At 36.8% G+C, this 16,491-nt stretch overlaps 1 protein-coding gene across 4 annotated transcripts in view; it reads left to right on the top strand.

Moving 5' to 3' along the window:
- Positions 1–16,286, top strand: part of LOC145670289 (xylosyl- and glucuronyltransferase LARGE1-like) — a 290,539-nt gene extending 274,253 nt beyond the window's left edge. For 2 of the 4 annotated variants that reach the window (XM_081738740.1, XM_081738741.1), the window contains exon 15: positions 13,630–16,282. In XM_081738740.1, coding sequence (XP_081594866.1) covers positions 13,630–13,711 — 82 coding nt within the window. In that variant the 3' untranslated portion in view covers positions 13,712–16,282. Of the gene's footprint in view, positions 1–13,629 lie in introns of all 4 variants that reach the window. The other 2 variants (XM_081738744.1, XM_081738742.1) reach the window with 2 other exon arrangements.
- The last annotated feature ends 205 nt before the right edge of the window (positions 16,287–16,491 follow it).

Raw genomic sequence — 16,491 nt, 5'->3', positions numbered from 1 at the left:
TAATTGCTGTGCTTACGTTCTCCATAAAAACAGAAATTCTCTTTTAGTGATACTTTACACAAGATCATGAAGTGGGTTCAAATTTAATTAAAGGCAAAATACAATACAATAATCCACAAATATTGCCTCAAGTGAGTTTAAAGATTTCTAAACACTAGTGCGAAACCGGGCTCTGACGTTGCGATCGATTTACAGGTCTTGAGACGAAAGTAAGAAGGGTCTTACGCACACAGTAAGTAAAAACAATTAATATGCCTGTAACTTTCCCCCAAATGGGTGTATCTTAAAACTAATCTCACCATTATTTTTTTAATTAAATTCTAGCCCGAAATTATGTATCATATTACCCTATTCCCATTTTGAAAACTTGACCTTAATTCAAAATGGCGGATTTCAAGATGGCTGCCATCAAGGTCATATCTACCATACGACTTCCCCCCAGGACTTATATGTATCCACATGGTTTTTCTTCACTTTTCTTCATTAACGCTCCGTTTACAAAGAGTAGTAAGGCACTTCTGTGGTAATCTCTAATAACCACATCACAACTCTTAAAAGTTATTAAAAAAAATAGAAAACATGGACCATGGCAAAAATTTGTCATCACAAGTAATGATGCATACATGCCTTCTATCAGCAAAAAAAGTTTCATTGAAATTGGAGCCGGACATTTGAGTGATGTCCCTTGTGGGATGTGATTGAACGTGACGTCAGAACACATCGCCCCCCTTTCCGGAATTTACGGGAATTAGGTGACTGAGTGAGCACATGTGGTGCCAGCTCTCTCCAGCGACCTATCAAGGATCATTGCGTGTATGCCAAGACGTGTCGCCGTTTTTATCCATGCCAAAAGTCGACATACTGACAATTAGGTAGGTAGTCAGGATGGTTTGGCTGATGTGTGCGTATATTTTAACTCGTACATTTTGTCTCGACTCGAATTTCGAGCCGTCTCGACTCGAATTCGAGTCGAGTCGAGACAGAGACTGTCGAGTCGAGACACGAGTCGAGACAGAAACATATTTTCGAGTCGATACACGAGTCGAGACAACATTTTCTCGAGACGAGTCGAGACAGACTTAAATCTCGACTCGACTCGACTCGAATGCATCCCTACCGGGCTCCTATCTAATCTTACCTAAATATTAGTGGAATTTCTTATTATAATTTGTGTACATAAACTTTTTATAATAAAAAGGTGAAGGGAAAAGTCCAAATCCCGAGTACATCTTATTGCTCTACCCAAGAAATTTTACATGGTAGATGCGTCGGCGTCTATTTACAGACACTAAAAGGACTTTTCTACGGGACGCTCTCTTTATTAACGATAACAGACTTAGAAACTTTTTAAAGAATACAGTGTAAGTGTTACCAAAAGCAGGATCATATAAAAGATAGTATCCGTATTGTTATAAATACTCTCATTACTCTTAACGGTAGATTGATTCGTTACAGGCTGGCAGGTATTTATGCCGACAACTAGATCTGGGAAAAATACATATAAAGAAGGCGATAACAATATGGCAGAAACAGGCTCCCGTATACCTCTTAATATTCCTCACTTAACTAGATATTCTGGTCACAGTACAGACGATCCTGATCGATTTTTCATGCTGTTTGATCATTTGGCTTTACTTCAGGCTTGGACCCCCGAAAAGAAGAAAGACGTTCTTCCTATGTATCTACAGGACGTAACTCTCGACTATGTCTTACAATTGCAAAATCTGAATCAATTCGACACAAGTAAATTACGAGCAACTAAAAACCAAATTAATTTCTCTGTCCCGCCCAAACTTACCAGCGTATAAGGCGGAATTAGAAATTTTCCAAATTCAACAAAATGAAAATGAATCGGTCGATTCATATTTCTTAAGGAAATTGAGGGCTATCAGACAGCTGATGCCAGAGGCTTCAGAGGAACAGAAAATTCATTTTCTTTCGTTAGGACTACAAAGAAATTTGCTGCAAAAGATAGCGTTAGAATCCTTTCCAACAATCCAACGGCTGCAGGATCGACTCCACGAACTGGAAAAAGCTTAGGATCTCATGCAGAAGAGGAATTATGTAGAATTGTCACAGGCAATTCATCCTTTAATCGGCCAACCTAACCGCCCCTCATCACTCCCTTTGTACGACCATTATAACCAAACGAATTCTAGTTCATACTTACCAACCTATATGCAACAGCCAACTTCCCAATTGTTGCCTTCCGCACCTCCATTACAGAATATTTCCCCTCCACAGTCAACTTCCTCTCCACCTGAAGTTTCGAATCCGCACCCCCACCAAAGTCAAAATCCGCACCCTCACAACCTCCTCATACGGACCTCACCAAATTAGCTAATCAAATGGCTGAGTTATCATTAATGGTGGCACAGAATGCCATGAAGACCAATTATAGGCGCAACAACGGAGGAAAAAATCGTAAAGCAAACGGACACAAAGCGGATGCGAAGAATACCAATAAAGGAAGTAACGGTGGTAGAAAAAAGAACAATTTTGTAAAAAGCGACAAAATATCAGTCTGCTCAATTTGTTATAAAAAGAACCACGGAGCATCCACGTGTTGGAATAATCAAAAAAATTCCAACCAGGGAAACGTATAGATGGGCTCACAGGCCAAAGTCAAGCCTCGCGGGCCGTTTCAGAAAAGTCGGCGCGGGCCACACAGACACCACTACAATTAAAATGTGATGGCAATCAAGAAGAGCAGGCGACAGCGGAAACTTTTAAGGACACGGACGCCAATTTTTTCACCCAGACGACCAATAATAAACATCGAGAACATGTTAAGCTGGGAATAGAAAATAATAAACTGTTACTCAATATTAATGTAAATACAAACAGTCTACCAGCTATAATAGATACGGGTTCTAGTCTTAGTCTATGGTCAAGACGGGACGTACCCCCAAAATGTACGTTAATACCATTTCAAACTCGTATCAAGGGCATTGCCAACAAAGTTCTAACTTTAAAGAAATAGCTTTAATTAAATTTAAAATTGGCAACACCACCTTCTCACATTATTTCCGCATCATGGATGCTGACTTTAATCCGATTTTAGGGAATGACATTCTCACAAGACTTTTCTCTCAAATAGACTTGGAGAACAAATCCATATCATTATACAGAAAACCTAGGAAACCTATGTTTCCAATGGAAAAACAAGAATCGGAAGAAATGTCACGAGACACTACTCACTCTTTGCACTTGCAAAGGAATGCAAACGTCATCACAGCAAGTAAAGTTACGATTCCGGCGAAATCACATTTCTACTTCCCTGTATCGATTCAAAGAGAAACAATTCATGACGCTGCATTGTATATTACTCCACTACAATCATTATTAGACCGATACGGCTTACATACAATGATCATGAGAGTACCGAGTAACGACCTTACGTTACTAATTTCCAATCCCACGGCACGAATAATAACGCTAAATAAAGGTACACCAGTGGCGTATACAGAGGAGGGTGTGGAAGAATTTTCATTTACTATAGAAGAAGACGAAAAGAAAACGCACCAATTTCGTACTCAAGAAGAGATAAAGGAAAGATTAAGGCTAACTGCTAAAACTTTTAACATTAACCTTTTTGATATAAATCCGGATTTACCGGAATACCAACGAATAGCTGTAACCAACTTATTGTACAAATACAGAGATGTGTTTTCATACAGCCGAGAGGATATAGGCTATTTTAGAGGATATGAACACAAAATTCGTAGAGATAAAAGTGCGTCATTTCATCACCGTTCCCCACCAATTCCATTAGGGATAAGGGATCAAAGTGATAAGCAGATACAACAGCTGCTAGATGCTAAAATCATAACGGAGACACAGACTAGTAATTTCTCCTCGCCTTTAATTGCGATCAAAAAGCCAAACAGTTCAGATTTCAGGCTTGTGTTCAATCTCCAGGCATGTAATAGTTATACAAAATACCTAAGCATACCGTTTCAAAAAACAGAGGACGTTTTACAGGTTTTAAAAGGGAAAAACCTAATTTCAACCTTGGACATTTCGCAGTCGTACTTCCAGATAAAATTGCATCCAAAAAGCACTAAATACATGACTTTCAAGGTAAATCATACACGCAAAAGTTATAAATTCCTTAGATGCGTAATGGGTCATTGTTCCTCTTCCCAATCTTTAACCATAGTAAATGCTATTAGACGGCTTACCAAAAGGCATAAGCAATTTTGCAGATGACATCGTCATAGGTTCTTATACGTGGGAACAACAACTCTCAGATTTGGAACTTTTATTCCAAAAATTAAGGAAACACGACTTCCGAGCCAACCCCAAGAAGACGCACCTGTTATATAGAGAACTCCCAGTACTAGGATTTCTTGTATGCGGAGAGAAGATAAGCATCTCACCAAAAATAGCAAAGAAGATCAAGAATTTTAAAAAGCCGACTACCAAACGCATACTTAAGAGCTTTATTGGCCTCTGTTTTTATTTACGAAGTCATATCAAGGACTTCACGACCAAGATAGAACCTTTCCAACAACTTCTTACTAAAAATGCCAAATTTAAATGGACAGAAAAACACGACGAATTATTTGAGAAGTTGAAAGAAGACATTTTGAAAGCTTCTTCTCTCTATCATTTCGACGAAAAGCTAGAGATAAAGCTGTACACAGACGCATCCTCTCACCAGATCGGAGGGCTATTAGCCTGTTATGACCCGAAAACTAACGAAGAAAGAATCGTTTCCTATTGTAGCAGACGTCTCACAAAAACTGAGATCAAGTGCTCAGTCTGGCAAAAAGAACTATACGCTATTACATATGCTTTACGCAAATTTAGATATTTCTTACTCAATCGTAAATTTAAATTGTTTACAGACGCAAAATGTCTAACTCACCCGGAAAGAGAAGGAAAATACACTCGCTATAGACTTTTCTTAGCTGACTATAATTTCGATATCTGCCACATCGAAGGAAAGAAACATCCGGCTGATATCATCAGTCGCTTAGAGCAGAATAGCAGTGATACTTCAGAACCCATAGACCCACATCAGGCAATCGAAGATCTACATGCATACAGATCCAATTCTCTAGAGGAACCTATTCTCCAAATAGAATACTCAGGATCTTTGAAGAACTTAAGAGAAGAGCAGCGTAAGGATGACGCATACGCTGATATTATAAGTTTTAGAAGGGGGAGATCCAGCAAAAAGTTCCACCACGAGGGCAGCCAAATATTTTCGATTAAAAGACAACATATTGTATCGTACACAAAAACATCCAGAACTTGGGCTACTTCATCTTTTGTACATCCCGAAAAGCTTGGCAGGACATTGGTTCGAGTCTATTCATAAAGACCCGTCAGCTCCCCATTTTGGGTTTTCAAAGACATATAAAACTGTCCTTAACAAATACTACATGCCAAACATGTAATCATACTTGGCATTCAGAATCAAGAACTGTAGGGAGTGCCAACTCTTGAAAAAACTACCCAGAAAACAAGGTGAACTTCTGCACCATCCGATAGGCCATATAGGAGAAAAATGGATGTTTGACGGCTTAGGTCCCTATCCGTACGAAGGAGGGAAATCAAAATGTTTTAGTCGCCATCGAAACAAGTACACGTTATATATTGACAAAGGCTGTTAATGGAATTACGGCAGACACAATTGAACAGTTCTTATTGGAAGAAATAATTATGAAATTCGGCGCCTTTCGTTTCCTTCATCTGGACAGACATCCTGTGCACAGAGCGAAGAAACTTCAAAAACTAGCAGAGATATATAACTTTGAATTTAAGTTCTGCCCTGCTTTCAACCATCAAGACATAGGATTAGTCGAAGTCATGAACAAAACACTGCAGAATTCCTTAAAATTTTTCGTCCAACAAAATCACGAAACATGGCCTAAGTTATTACCTCATATTACTTTTGGTTTAAATAGTTTCGCTCAATTAGGAACGAAGAAATCCAGCTTCTTTCTCATGTTTGGATACGAACCCAGGACAATCAGCGATTGCAAACTACAGATTATCCCTCAGCTACAGCTTGAACGACACCAACTCGTAAAACTTCGAGAAAAGACACGGCATAACTTACTGAAGGCTCACGAACAACAAAAGAAGTATTTTGATAAAAGACATAAACAACGAACTTTTCACACTGGAGATAAAGTACTCATTTACTTTCCCTTTCGAAGAATTGGAGAGTCATCACAATGGACCGATAGATACTGTGGACCGGCTACAATAATCTCAAAACTAAACAATAATCTCTATCGAGTTCGCATGCCCAATAATTTCAGGGATAAAGAACAGAATATCTCCATCGATAGAATCAAATTTTACCATGATGGCGAGGAACACATACCACACGAGGAAAATGAAGAACGCAGCGGATAAGATGACGAACCGAACAGAAAGAAGACAAAAAAAGAAGATACCATCGTCTCAGCAGATATAAACGAGCGACATGCGAAGCGCACTCTTCATGTTTCAGCGGCAGACAAAAAAACAAAAACAAAACAAACAAAAAAAAAAAAAGATACAAGAAATAACACATGGAATAGAAGAAAACACGATACACCATATGTTACAGCTAACTATTTGAAGTGACCAAATCTAGTACCTACCTTAGTATTCAAATTGCAAGCGATCCCTTGTCTTTTTTTTTTTTTTTTTTCTTTCTTCACTCTTATAAATCCTAACCAACCTGCATTCTGTCATATAAACAAGCAACCATACATACAATTTCCTTCAGTGAACAAAATTGCAAGCCAGCATTTTCTTTCGACTTCGAGCGAACGGACTTCACAAGGCCAGCTACAACATTTTTTTTTTATCTTCGCTTCCCTGCTGCGTATCATATAACTGTCACTAACATATTGACCTACATGTACAGTGTTCAGAAAATCAGAACTTTTGATTGCCAACCTTTTTTCCAGCGTGACTACATTTATCAAAGTACTGAATTTAACCGTTCTCTAAGTGTGTTCTGGTATTAGCTAGAACTAGACCAATATTAGAAACTTTTTATATAATAGCACCATATGACGTGCGAACTTCATAACATATACTACGGACATTACCATCAGTGACGTAGTTATAACTATTAACTGTACTCACCAGAGCTTCGACAGCCTCTCCTTTGAGGGAGATGACGTAATATACGGATCCTGCTTAGATTAAAAGGACAAACTGTCAGTGCTCCAACTTCAACTTTCATTTTAAACTTTAGTGTCTCAAACAGTGATATCAGTGACCAGTGTTTTTTTAACTTTACTTTGTGTTTCAGTGTTATAGTGCATTTACAGTGTATACTGTGCCCAATATGCAGATTCCACATGAGGGCACAAACAAAAAATAATCCAGTGGCTTATTTTTTTTCTACGCCCCGGGGGTGTAAGGTTCCGCATGTCTACACGTCATGCAATAACCACGTGTGAACTACAGGTGTTCAGTAATAAATAAAAACAAACAGACGACGGTCCCAAAGAGGAGTCGATCACCATCGCCAACAGTCGGAAGGACGAGAATCAACGAAGGAAGCCGACAAGACAGGATAAAAAGGACCTGCACACCTCGACCAACATCAATCTTCCCGGATTGATCGAAAGACCTAAAACCCCTCTCACGACGCTTGGTCACCGAGAGGTACTCATCCTTATACCCACGACGCTTGGTCACCGGGTTCCTTTCCTCCTTCTCACGACGCACGGTCACCGAGAGAGATATACCTAATCTACACCCCTCTCACGACGCTTGGTCACCGAGAGTACCTCACCTCAAAGCCCACGACGCTTGGTCACCGGGCTCCTATCTAATCTTACCTAAATATTAGTGGAATTTCTTATTATAATTTGTGTACATAAACTTTTTATAATAAAAAATTGAAAGGAAAAGTCCAAATCCCGAGTACATCTTATTGCTCTACCCAAGAAATTTTACAATATACTTATAAATTACCGTATGAACAATTTACTGTGGGGATAAAGACACTGAAACAATTCCTAGGAGAGGAAAGGGTGACAAGTAACCGAATACGAAAGATATTGGTAACGGATTCATAATTTTCTGGTTCAAAGAGATAAATAGTGGCACTGCAAATAAGCTTTTTTTTTTTTTTTTTTTTTTTTCAAAGCCCTGCATACATGTAAAATAGTTTTGAAATTCTATATTTTCTTTCCAGTGTGATTGTTTAAAAAGTTGTCCTTCAACTTGTATTTTGTAAGTTTCCTTCAACTTGTATTTTGTAATTGTTTTACACTTCTTAGTTATAATTACATATATCTTCTATTTATTATCTTGTTCTATGTTCTACATTTATTATTTACATGTTATATCGTATACATGTGAAGAAAAGCCTGTGACAATTCAGAACTGCAGGGACAGTTGTTCTACGAATTACTTAATTATCCGCCATAGCCAATGGATTCTATCACTTCGATTGGGGGGCGCGGTGGCTCAGTGGTAGAGCGTTCACCTCTGGTGCTTGGGGTCCCGGGTTCGATCCCAGCCCCCGCCAAGTGGACTTTGTGGTGGACAAACACCGTGCTCGTGGGTTTTCTCGGGGTACTCCCGTTTCCTCCCACTTCATTCCACCATTTCACTCATCTCTCATCATCACCGTCTCTTTTAGCCTAAGCGGCATAACCGTGGGACGTAAGATTTCACGGATTTCAAAGATTTCATTTCATTTTCTATCACTTCGAGGAGGGTCTGACCTCGGCGTCCCTCCATAAAGCATAATTAATGCCACAATGTGAGGGAAATGGATGACTAAATAGTCTAACTTTAGACATTTGGAATAAGAAGATGGAACCTTTTGAAATTTGTTCGTGATCTCTTCCTCATTAGCCTCCAAAAAATGCCCAAAAAATCCAGTTGCGGGTTTTCAGCCATTTTGAACAAATAGTTTGCCATCTTTGATTTCTCACATGTACTTAGTTTATGCTACATAACCTCTAAACTAATTAATGTAGGATCACTCTTTCTTTATTACACTTCTAATATTATAGGCAATGTAACAAGTTATCATCATTTTTCTCTGAGTACCCATTTTTGCATAATTTTAGGAAAATTAAAAATTTGGGATCTGTATTAGGGAACATATTCTTTTCATTGCCTCGTACAACTTAATAGAGTAGAAATATGAAAAAAGGGTTTGGATAAAAGTTGTTGGAAATTTCATAAGCTTCAAAACGATGTATATATTGTCACTATATACTGTATGTACAATGTCCGAGGTGCGAAATGAAGCTTCAAACGTCATCGGACAACGCACAATTTCTGTAGAAACATACGAATGAATCATTTAACATGAACAAAAATATATGAAATCTTTTGAAATATGTTTTACTGACGTGTTATCCTGCAAAAAATCCAGTTGCGGGTTTTCCGCCTTTTTGAATAAATAGCCCTAGTCCAGTGCAATTACGACAAAAATCGATCAAACTTAAAGATTTTTTGTTTTGTTTAATGATGAAACCTGTTATATATATGTTATATGTATTGATATTATACTAAACCAGTCCCAAAACGCTAGTTGCTGGTTTTCTGCCATTTTAAATAAGCAGTACGACATGTTGAAATTTTCTCCAGCACGTAGTTTTTGCTTTATGGCTCCTACGCCAATAAACGTAAAAGCTATTCTTTCTTTACTACGCTTCTAATATTATAGGTTATATAATAAGTGATCACTTTCTCCTCGTTGGCGTTACCAAAATTCAGTGTACCTTACAGTTTTATCTATAAGTGCTTGAAAATATAAATTTACGAGAAAATAAAAATGGTGATTTAAACGAGGGATTAATTATTAAAAATTAATGAAGATATACTTATCGGAATTATTTGAGATGCATTTTGTATTCGATTTACAGTAAATACCATCATATCCTGTTTCATGATTTTCAGTATTTTACTCTACGCACTAGCTTTTATAATTGTGCTTAGATTCCTCTGCGCATCTATTAAACTGCTAAACTTAAAAGTATTATAGTATAAAAAGGAAGACAATATAGACTGATCACCAGTTGAATTATAGACACCTACCTAATAGCGTGTAACACCACCTTTCGCTTTGATAAGGGAGGCTACCCGCCGCAGCATGGACTCCACGAGGCATCTGAAGTGCTGTTGTGGAATTTTAATCCATATCTGCTGCAAAGTCTCCCATAGAGCTTGCAGATAAGTTGTAAGAGGGTCCACAGCTGAAGCCGTCGTTCCATGGCGTCCCAGATGTGTTGGATCGGATTGGATCCGATGACAATGCTGCTAGGTCAGAAGAGTGCTTATTAAACCATCCTAGAGCGGTGCACTGGCGCACTGTCCTGCCGCAAGATGAGCTCACCACCTGGATGTAGCAACCGAGCAAATGACATGACATGGTCGTCCAGAATATCGCGGTAGCGTTCACCTGTGAGGAACTGTGTTACACGGGTTAGGGGATCCATTTCAGTCCACGTGAACATCCCCATATGAAAATACCACCACTACCGGCCTGCACAGTTCCCTGCTGTCACGATCGATCCATTTCCTCTTGCGATTAGCGACCACCTTTATCGGTTCATCGGCATGTATCAAAGTGAAATTGTTCCGGCAACCTTTTCACACATTTACGCGATCCAGAGGCAGTGTTCCTTTGCCCATTCTAGACGCTGTTTCCTGTATTGTGCTGTTAGAAAGGATACTCGCGTGAGTCGATGGTTTCTGTGTCCTATTTCGTGCAGGTGGTTGCGAATTGTGTAGCTGCTGACAGGCATTGTTATCTTGCATTGAATCTCTCCGCGATTGGACACACTGTGGCCCGTCTATCTGCTGTTACAATGCGGGCCACTCGGCGTCTATCCCTGTCGTCGACACGCCCCTGACCGCGGCAGTTTGCCGGGTGGGTACGGTTTACCGGAAGCCAGGTGCTCACGATACACCCTTGACACAGTTGCCTTTCAATATCTGAGTGTCGCAGCTACTTCCGAAATCGAGCCACCCAGTCGTCTGGCCCCTACGATTTGACCACGGTGAAATGCACTCAGGTCCTTCGTCTTGCCCATCACACACTGTACTGACACGGATACCGAGAGAGGAAGTACACGGAAGCAGTACCCTCGCGATGCATTTCATTCACATGCACTGGTGGAGCATCTTCAGGGCGGTTTCTGGAACTGTCCTGCTGTCTCTTATTCAACTGCTGATCAGTGCATATGGCACCGTAAAAAGTGTTGCGATGATAAATGAACTTAAACGATAGTTCTAAATATACCAGTGTACTTTTGAGACTGACTTCTCTCGGTGGCGTTTTACAGTTGAATGTCCACAGTTTTCGTTAACTTCCTTCTCAAAGAAGTTAGTTTTTGTGACAGCTTCATTATCACTTTCTTCGTCTACATCTTCAATTAAAGTAGTGCTATTACCACATCCGATTCCACAACTCTGTCCACAAAATGATGTTCAATCTATCTCTCTTCTTTTGTATACACAACTGTTTCCGCAGTTCGCCTGGCAGTCGCATGCTATAAACTTTAACAAATCTTCTGGAACAGGTTGTACAAATCCCCACGTTGCGCACGCCTGTGCTCATTGTAATTTCATCTATAATTACAGTTTGAAGAAAAATAACAATGTTCAGTTGCTCTTGAAGGAGGGGGGATTATATAGTATTGGGTATTTTGCCCTATATCACGGCAATGGTGTGAAAGTGAGACGAGTAATGCACATCGCCGTATCAGAAATACATGCACGTGCTACAGCAAAAATATTGCGGAAAACAGACGAAACAATTTCCTCTTCGCCAATCAGCAAATAGTCGTGCGCGCAGTGATACATCAAGTTACGCGGTTTGTTTTTGAAGGGTGCAAAGAACTGTGAAAAACGCTTTAGATGAAGTTCGAATCTGAGTTCGGACGTAGCGTCTTAAATTCGAGTAAGTATCGAGAAATTCTTAATTAAAGATATTATTAACTTATTATTAAAACTACTTTGCTAGCCATGAATATTTTTAATTTTGTATCATATTCAGTCATTGAGACAACAATAGTGTCCTGCGCTTGCGCAGGACGTGCAGGTTTGCTAGTATTCCATTAATATCAGATTTGTGGTGTGGTTCATCAACGCTTGATGCGATACTTAAGAATTTTTATACGCTTACCAGTAAAGATAAGAGAGAGAAAAGAAGATTGATCACGAGGTCCTGATCGAATCACAAAGTATACAATCAAATTTTAAAAGTAAGATTATGTTGACGCATACACAGAATTTGGTTATAGCCAAAAGTAAGAAACAACCATGTATGTGAACAGTGGTTGGGACACACTGTATGGCTGGAAGCTCAGAACGACATTCAATTTTAATGAAGTTGACGTATTAAAAGAAAATATGTCACAGTATATGGAATAGCCTTAATTATTTAAGGACGTCCTGATACTTTCTTCCTTTAATGAAATTTGTATACAATATTTGTTCCTATTCTAATTAGTTATGGTTAAAAGTAAATTTACTTAGTAGATTAACATGACCTCATTTTGTATGCTTTTCCTTCTAAGAGAAGGAAAAAATAATCTTCCTTTTCAAAAAAAGAAAAAGAAAAGAAAAGTTACTACCAGTAGACAGTTTGTGCGTTCAATTGAATCTCAGCGTTCGGAGGAGGACGAGAGATGAGGCTGAATAGAAAGATACCAGAAGCGTTACTCCTACGGTCTGTCTTATGCAATAAGCAAAGTGAAATATAATAATCGAAATGTAACATAACTCGTAAGAAATAAGAGGAAATTAGATGTTAGTCAGTGAGTGATAATATTAAGCTATAAACGGAAAATAAACATTTGAATGATGTGCTATCTTTTACCATAATTGTAAGGAAAATACCGAAGTTGCAGTTAATTCTTTATGGCTATAAAGAATTAATTATCGAAAAGGAAAGTAGAGTGGGGAAAAAATTAAAGTTGAAAATTCACACTACTGCTGACCTTTATTTTTCTCCCTAATTTGAGTAAGAATTTTATGGCATGTATTAGATTCTGTTCATCCCTGTGCCAACTTAATGAAAGTCAGATTATTACCCACATCTTTATATAATTTTCCGTCTTTTTGACCTGCCCAAAGGCTTACTATTTATACAGCTCCTATTTCTTATTGTGGTGATATTCCACTCTCGATATACGCATATGATACGCGGTGGTATGTACGCTGTGAAATTCCTCATTGTTTAATTTCCTGTTTCATTCGTTTATGTGTTTACTTTTGGCCAAATGTATTTTCTCCAAAACTCCGAAAAACCTTTGTTCCTTTCTACGAGGTATTACCAACTTTCGCATCTAAAATTCTACTTTCGAAAGCAGCATGTCTAGAAACGACATGTTTACGATAATTCTTGTAATCGTTTAGCGTAAGTCTGAAAAGTTAACGGAAATATAGGCATATTTTCTTCTTTTTCTTTCAGATTTTACTACACGTATAAATGTTGCACTGCTTTCGGGTAGAAATTGATATTATGTGTATTTGCTAATTCTGCTTTTTTAAAGAACACATTTTCTTTCCAGTACAATATAACTAAGAAAACTTTATACCTCAAAAATTGGTAATTTAAACAAGTAATTAGAATAGTATTTTCCATTGAGTAAATTTAACGATGTATATTATAAATTTGGATACTCTTTCTTTCAGGTGTCTGAAGATTCTGAAAAGTGAGTTTGTTCGAGATCTAAGTAAAAAATACGGGAAAAGATTTTTAACAGATAAGAGATAGTACTTACCATTTTGGCTCATATAACAAATGTGTCTGTGATAAAATATAAATGTAATTACTACATTATCTTAAGATAACTAACTGGTTACAGTTTCATTATTTTTAATAATTTATTTCAAGATAAGTCTGACTTCATCTTAAATCTGACAATGAAAATATATTTCCTAATTTCATACAACAGCAAATGTGTCAATTTATTAATTTATTTTTATAATATTTGCAGATAAAGACAAGCTTGAATTTTGAAATTGAAATTGCATGTTCTAATGTTTATTAAGTAGAAGTAGATAATTCACCAGAGATAGAGATATAAATGTATTATTATGTAAAATAAGAGAAGTTCAGGAGTTTCCTAAGTGTTCCCGAAAGAGAGAGTCTTCTTTTATATTATAATGAGCTTTAAATTGTTATTGAAATTTGTGATGGAGTTCTGTGAGCATATTTTGTGTTATTAATGTGTTTGAATTACTCGATTGTAATTGATTTCTGTTTATGATAAAGGAACAAGGTCTTTCATTTCGGATTGTAAAAATAAAATAAGAAGCTTGAAGATAGTTTCGCACATCATTACCTTACTTATTTAACAAAACGTCAGTGATACATTTTGACGTAAAAAATGTTTGTTTTCTCTCTTCTTGACACAAAGATTCTTTTTCTACTTTCCGTTTTTTTTTTTTCCTTCGTGGAATTGCAAACAATGGGAAAGTGCATTGCTTAAATTTTTAAAAATAAATAATAAAAATGATGATAAAATTACTTATTTTCCTATTGAAACTACTTCCCACTTAACACAGGTATTGTTTTTATCGGTTTATAATAAAAATAAGAAGAAGCAAAACATAAAGCGGTATGAAAATTATAGACTCAGAAGCAGCGGTTTGGAAATTATTAGACGCAGAAGCAAACTCGAAATTATACTTGGACATTAGTCGTATATGGTAATTTTGTTTAGCGTGAACATGTAAGTATTTTTTGGAGTTCAGTATGAGCTACAATTGATTAAATCATTTTGCAATCCAGATGTTGTAAAGATGTAACAAATATGTATAGGTATAAGCCTGTATGAATATGTTGAAAGCGGCGGTACATTAATGTACCATTCTGTGTTGACATAAATGGAAATTATAGCGTTAAGTTTGTTAATTGGTAAATTAGTTAAGCATTAGTAATGACTTTATGTATCATGTACTTTGATGTAGAAAATACAAATACTACGTGAAACTCACTAATTCACTGAACATTTCTTGAATATAAATTTCGTTGTATAGTGCAAGAGTAGTGATTTATGCAATTGTGTTTGTATTTTCATATTACATATAGAAGAAAAGACTAATCACAGAAGAAAAAGCATTAAGTTCAATAAAAATTAGAAATTATAATGGAATTTACTGTTACCATAAGCTAGTACAGTATTAATTTTCGGGGTAAAATGTTCTTGAAAAATGTAATTGCGAGATTAATCTTATGAACATGTATGCAGAACAAGTACAGAAAGGATTTAATCGAACTCATGCTGGTGTATAGAGATTTTCCGAACACCCTGTATTTTCAATGCGAACTTCTTAAAAAGTGTTAAAAATTAATTGTAAATTGTAAAAGATTTATTGCATGTTAAGTTTGATTGCCTGTCATAAAAGTGAAGATTAATGAATTCTACGATCTGTGTGCATCGTTGTTAATATAGTTTAAAGAACATTTGTTAATTTTAGGAACTATAAGTTGTTTTAAACATCCATAATATTGTGTCACTAAGGTTTGTCTTCTGCTTCTTTCGATAAAACAAACTGAGTTATATTTTATTTAGGCTTTTAAATTTAAATGAGTTTCTCAGTATAAACCTGTTTCAACTGTGGGGGTTTATGTTCGTTGTAGAGCTTGTATTCACTGAAATAGGCAAGCGAGGAACGTGATAGCCGTAATATCTTATTGCAGGACACATCTGATACAATGAAATTCCCAAGATCGATAGTCAAGACGTACAGTCTTTGAGAGTTGAGCCTAATTCATTCCAAACATGGTAATTAACATTATTTTATAGTGATGAAAATTGTTTAAGACGGCTAAAATATTTCATGTTTCCTTTTATTACATATACTTCTGTATATTTTGTCTATTTGTTGATAACTAATTATCGATTTCACTATAGCTGGTTTCTAATTTTATTGGATATTCTTTCCTCAAAATTTCAAGTGTGCGAAGTTTTTAGATTGTTTACAATTCAGTTCTAAGTTCAATTTTCAACTTTAGCTCCATTCTAAACAATGACTATGTCAGTTATGTCTATTTACTACATTATGTATTTAAGTTATTTTAAGAAATATAAGTCAGTTTCTAAGGTCAAGATTTATCAGTTTCTACCTGTTATTATTATTTCACTTTCTAGTTTATTACTTGTTTACATTTATATTTCCGTAGTCGTAATAAAGAACAGTGTGAATGTGTTTATATCAGATTTGTTTGTAAACAATACTGAAAGATGAAATAAACGTAAAAAGAGAAAATCAAAATAAACGTCACGTATTTACTCAACTGTTTTCCAGTAGTAGCCAGGCAAATTAGGGTGGAAAAGAGGCGATCAATGGAACTTATTTGGAATTAGTTTTTTGCATGCATGTTCAGATTCAGCGTAGAAACAATTCTAAAAAACCTCCATTGATGTCCATGGTGAAAAACGGCCTCCATTTTCAACAAACCATTTCCAGTTTGAAGTTTCTTTAACAATTTCAGTGTTTGTGTGAAAACCATTCGAGATACGAAAAATGTTACTGAATCTTTTCTGT

Source organism: Thermobia domestica, chromosome 14 (genome assembly GCF_964235325.1).
Source record: "Thermobia domestica chromosome 14, izTheDome1.hap1.1, whole genome shotgun sequence".
In the NCBI taxonomy this organism is placed as follows: domain Eukaryota; kingdom Metazoa; phylum Arthropoda; class Insecta; order Zygentoma; family Lepismatidae; genus Thermobia; species Thermobia domestica.
This window is presented reverse-complemented; position numbering and strand designations above follow the sequence as displayed.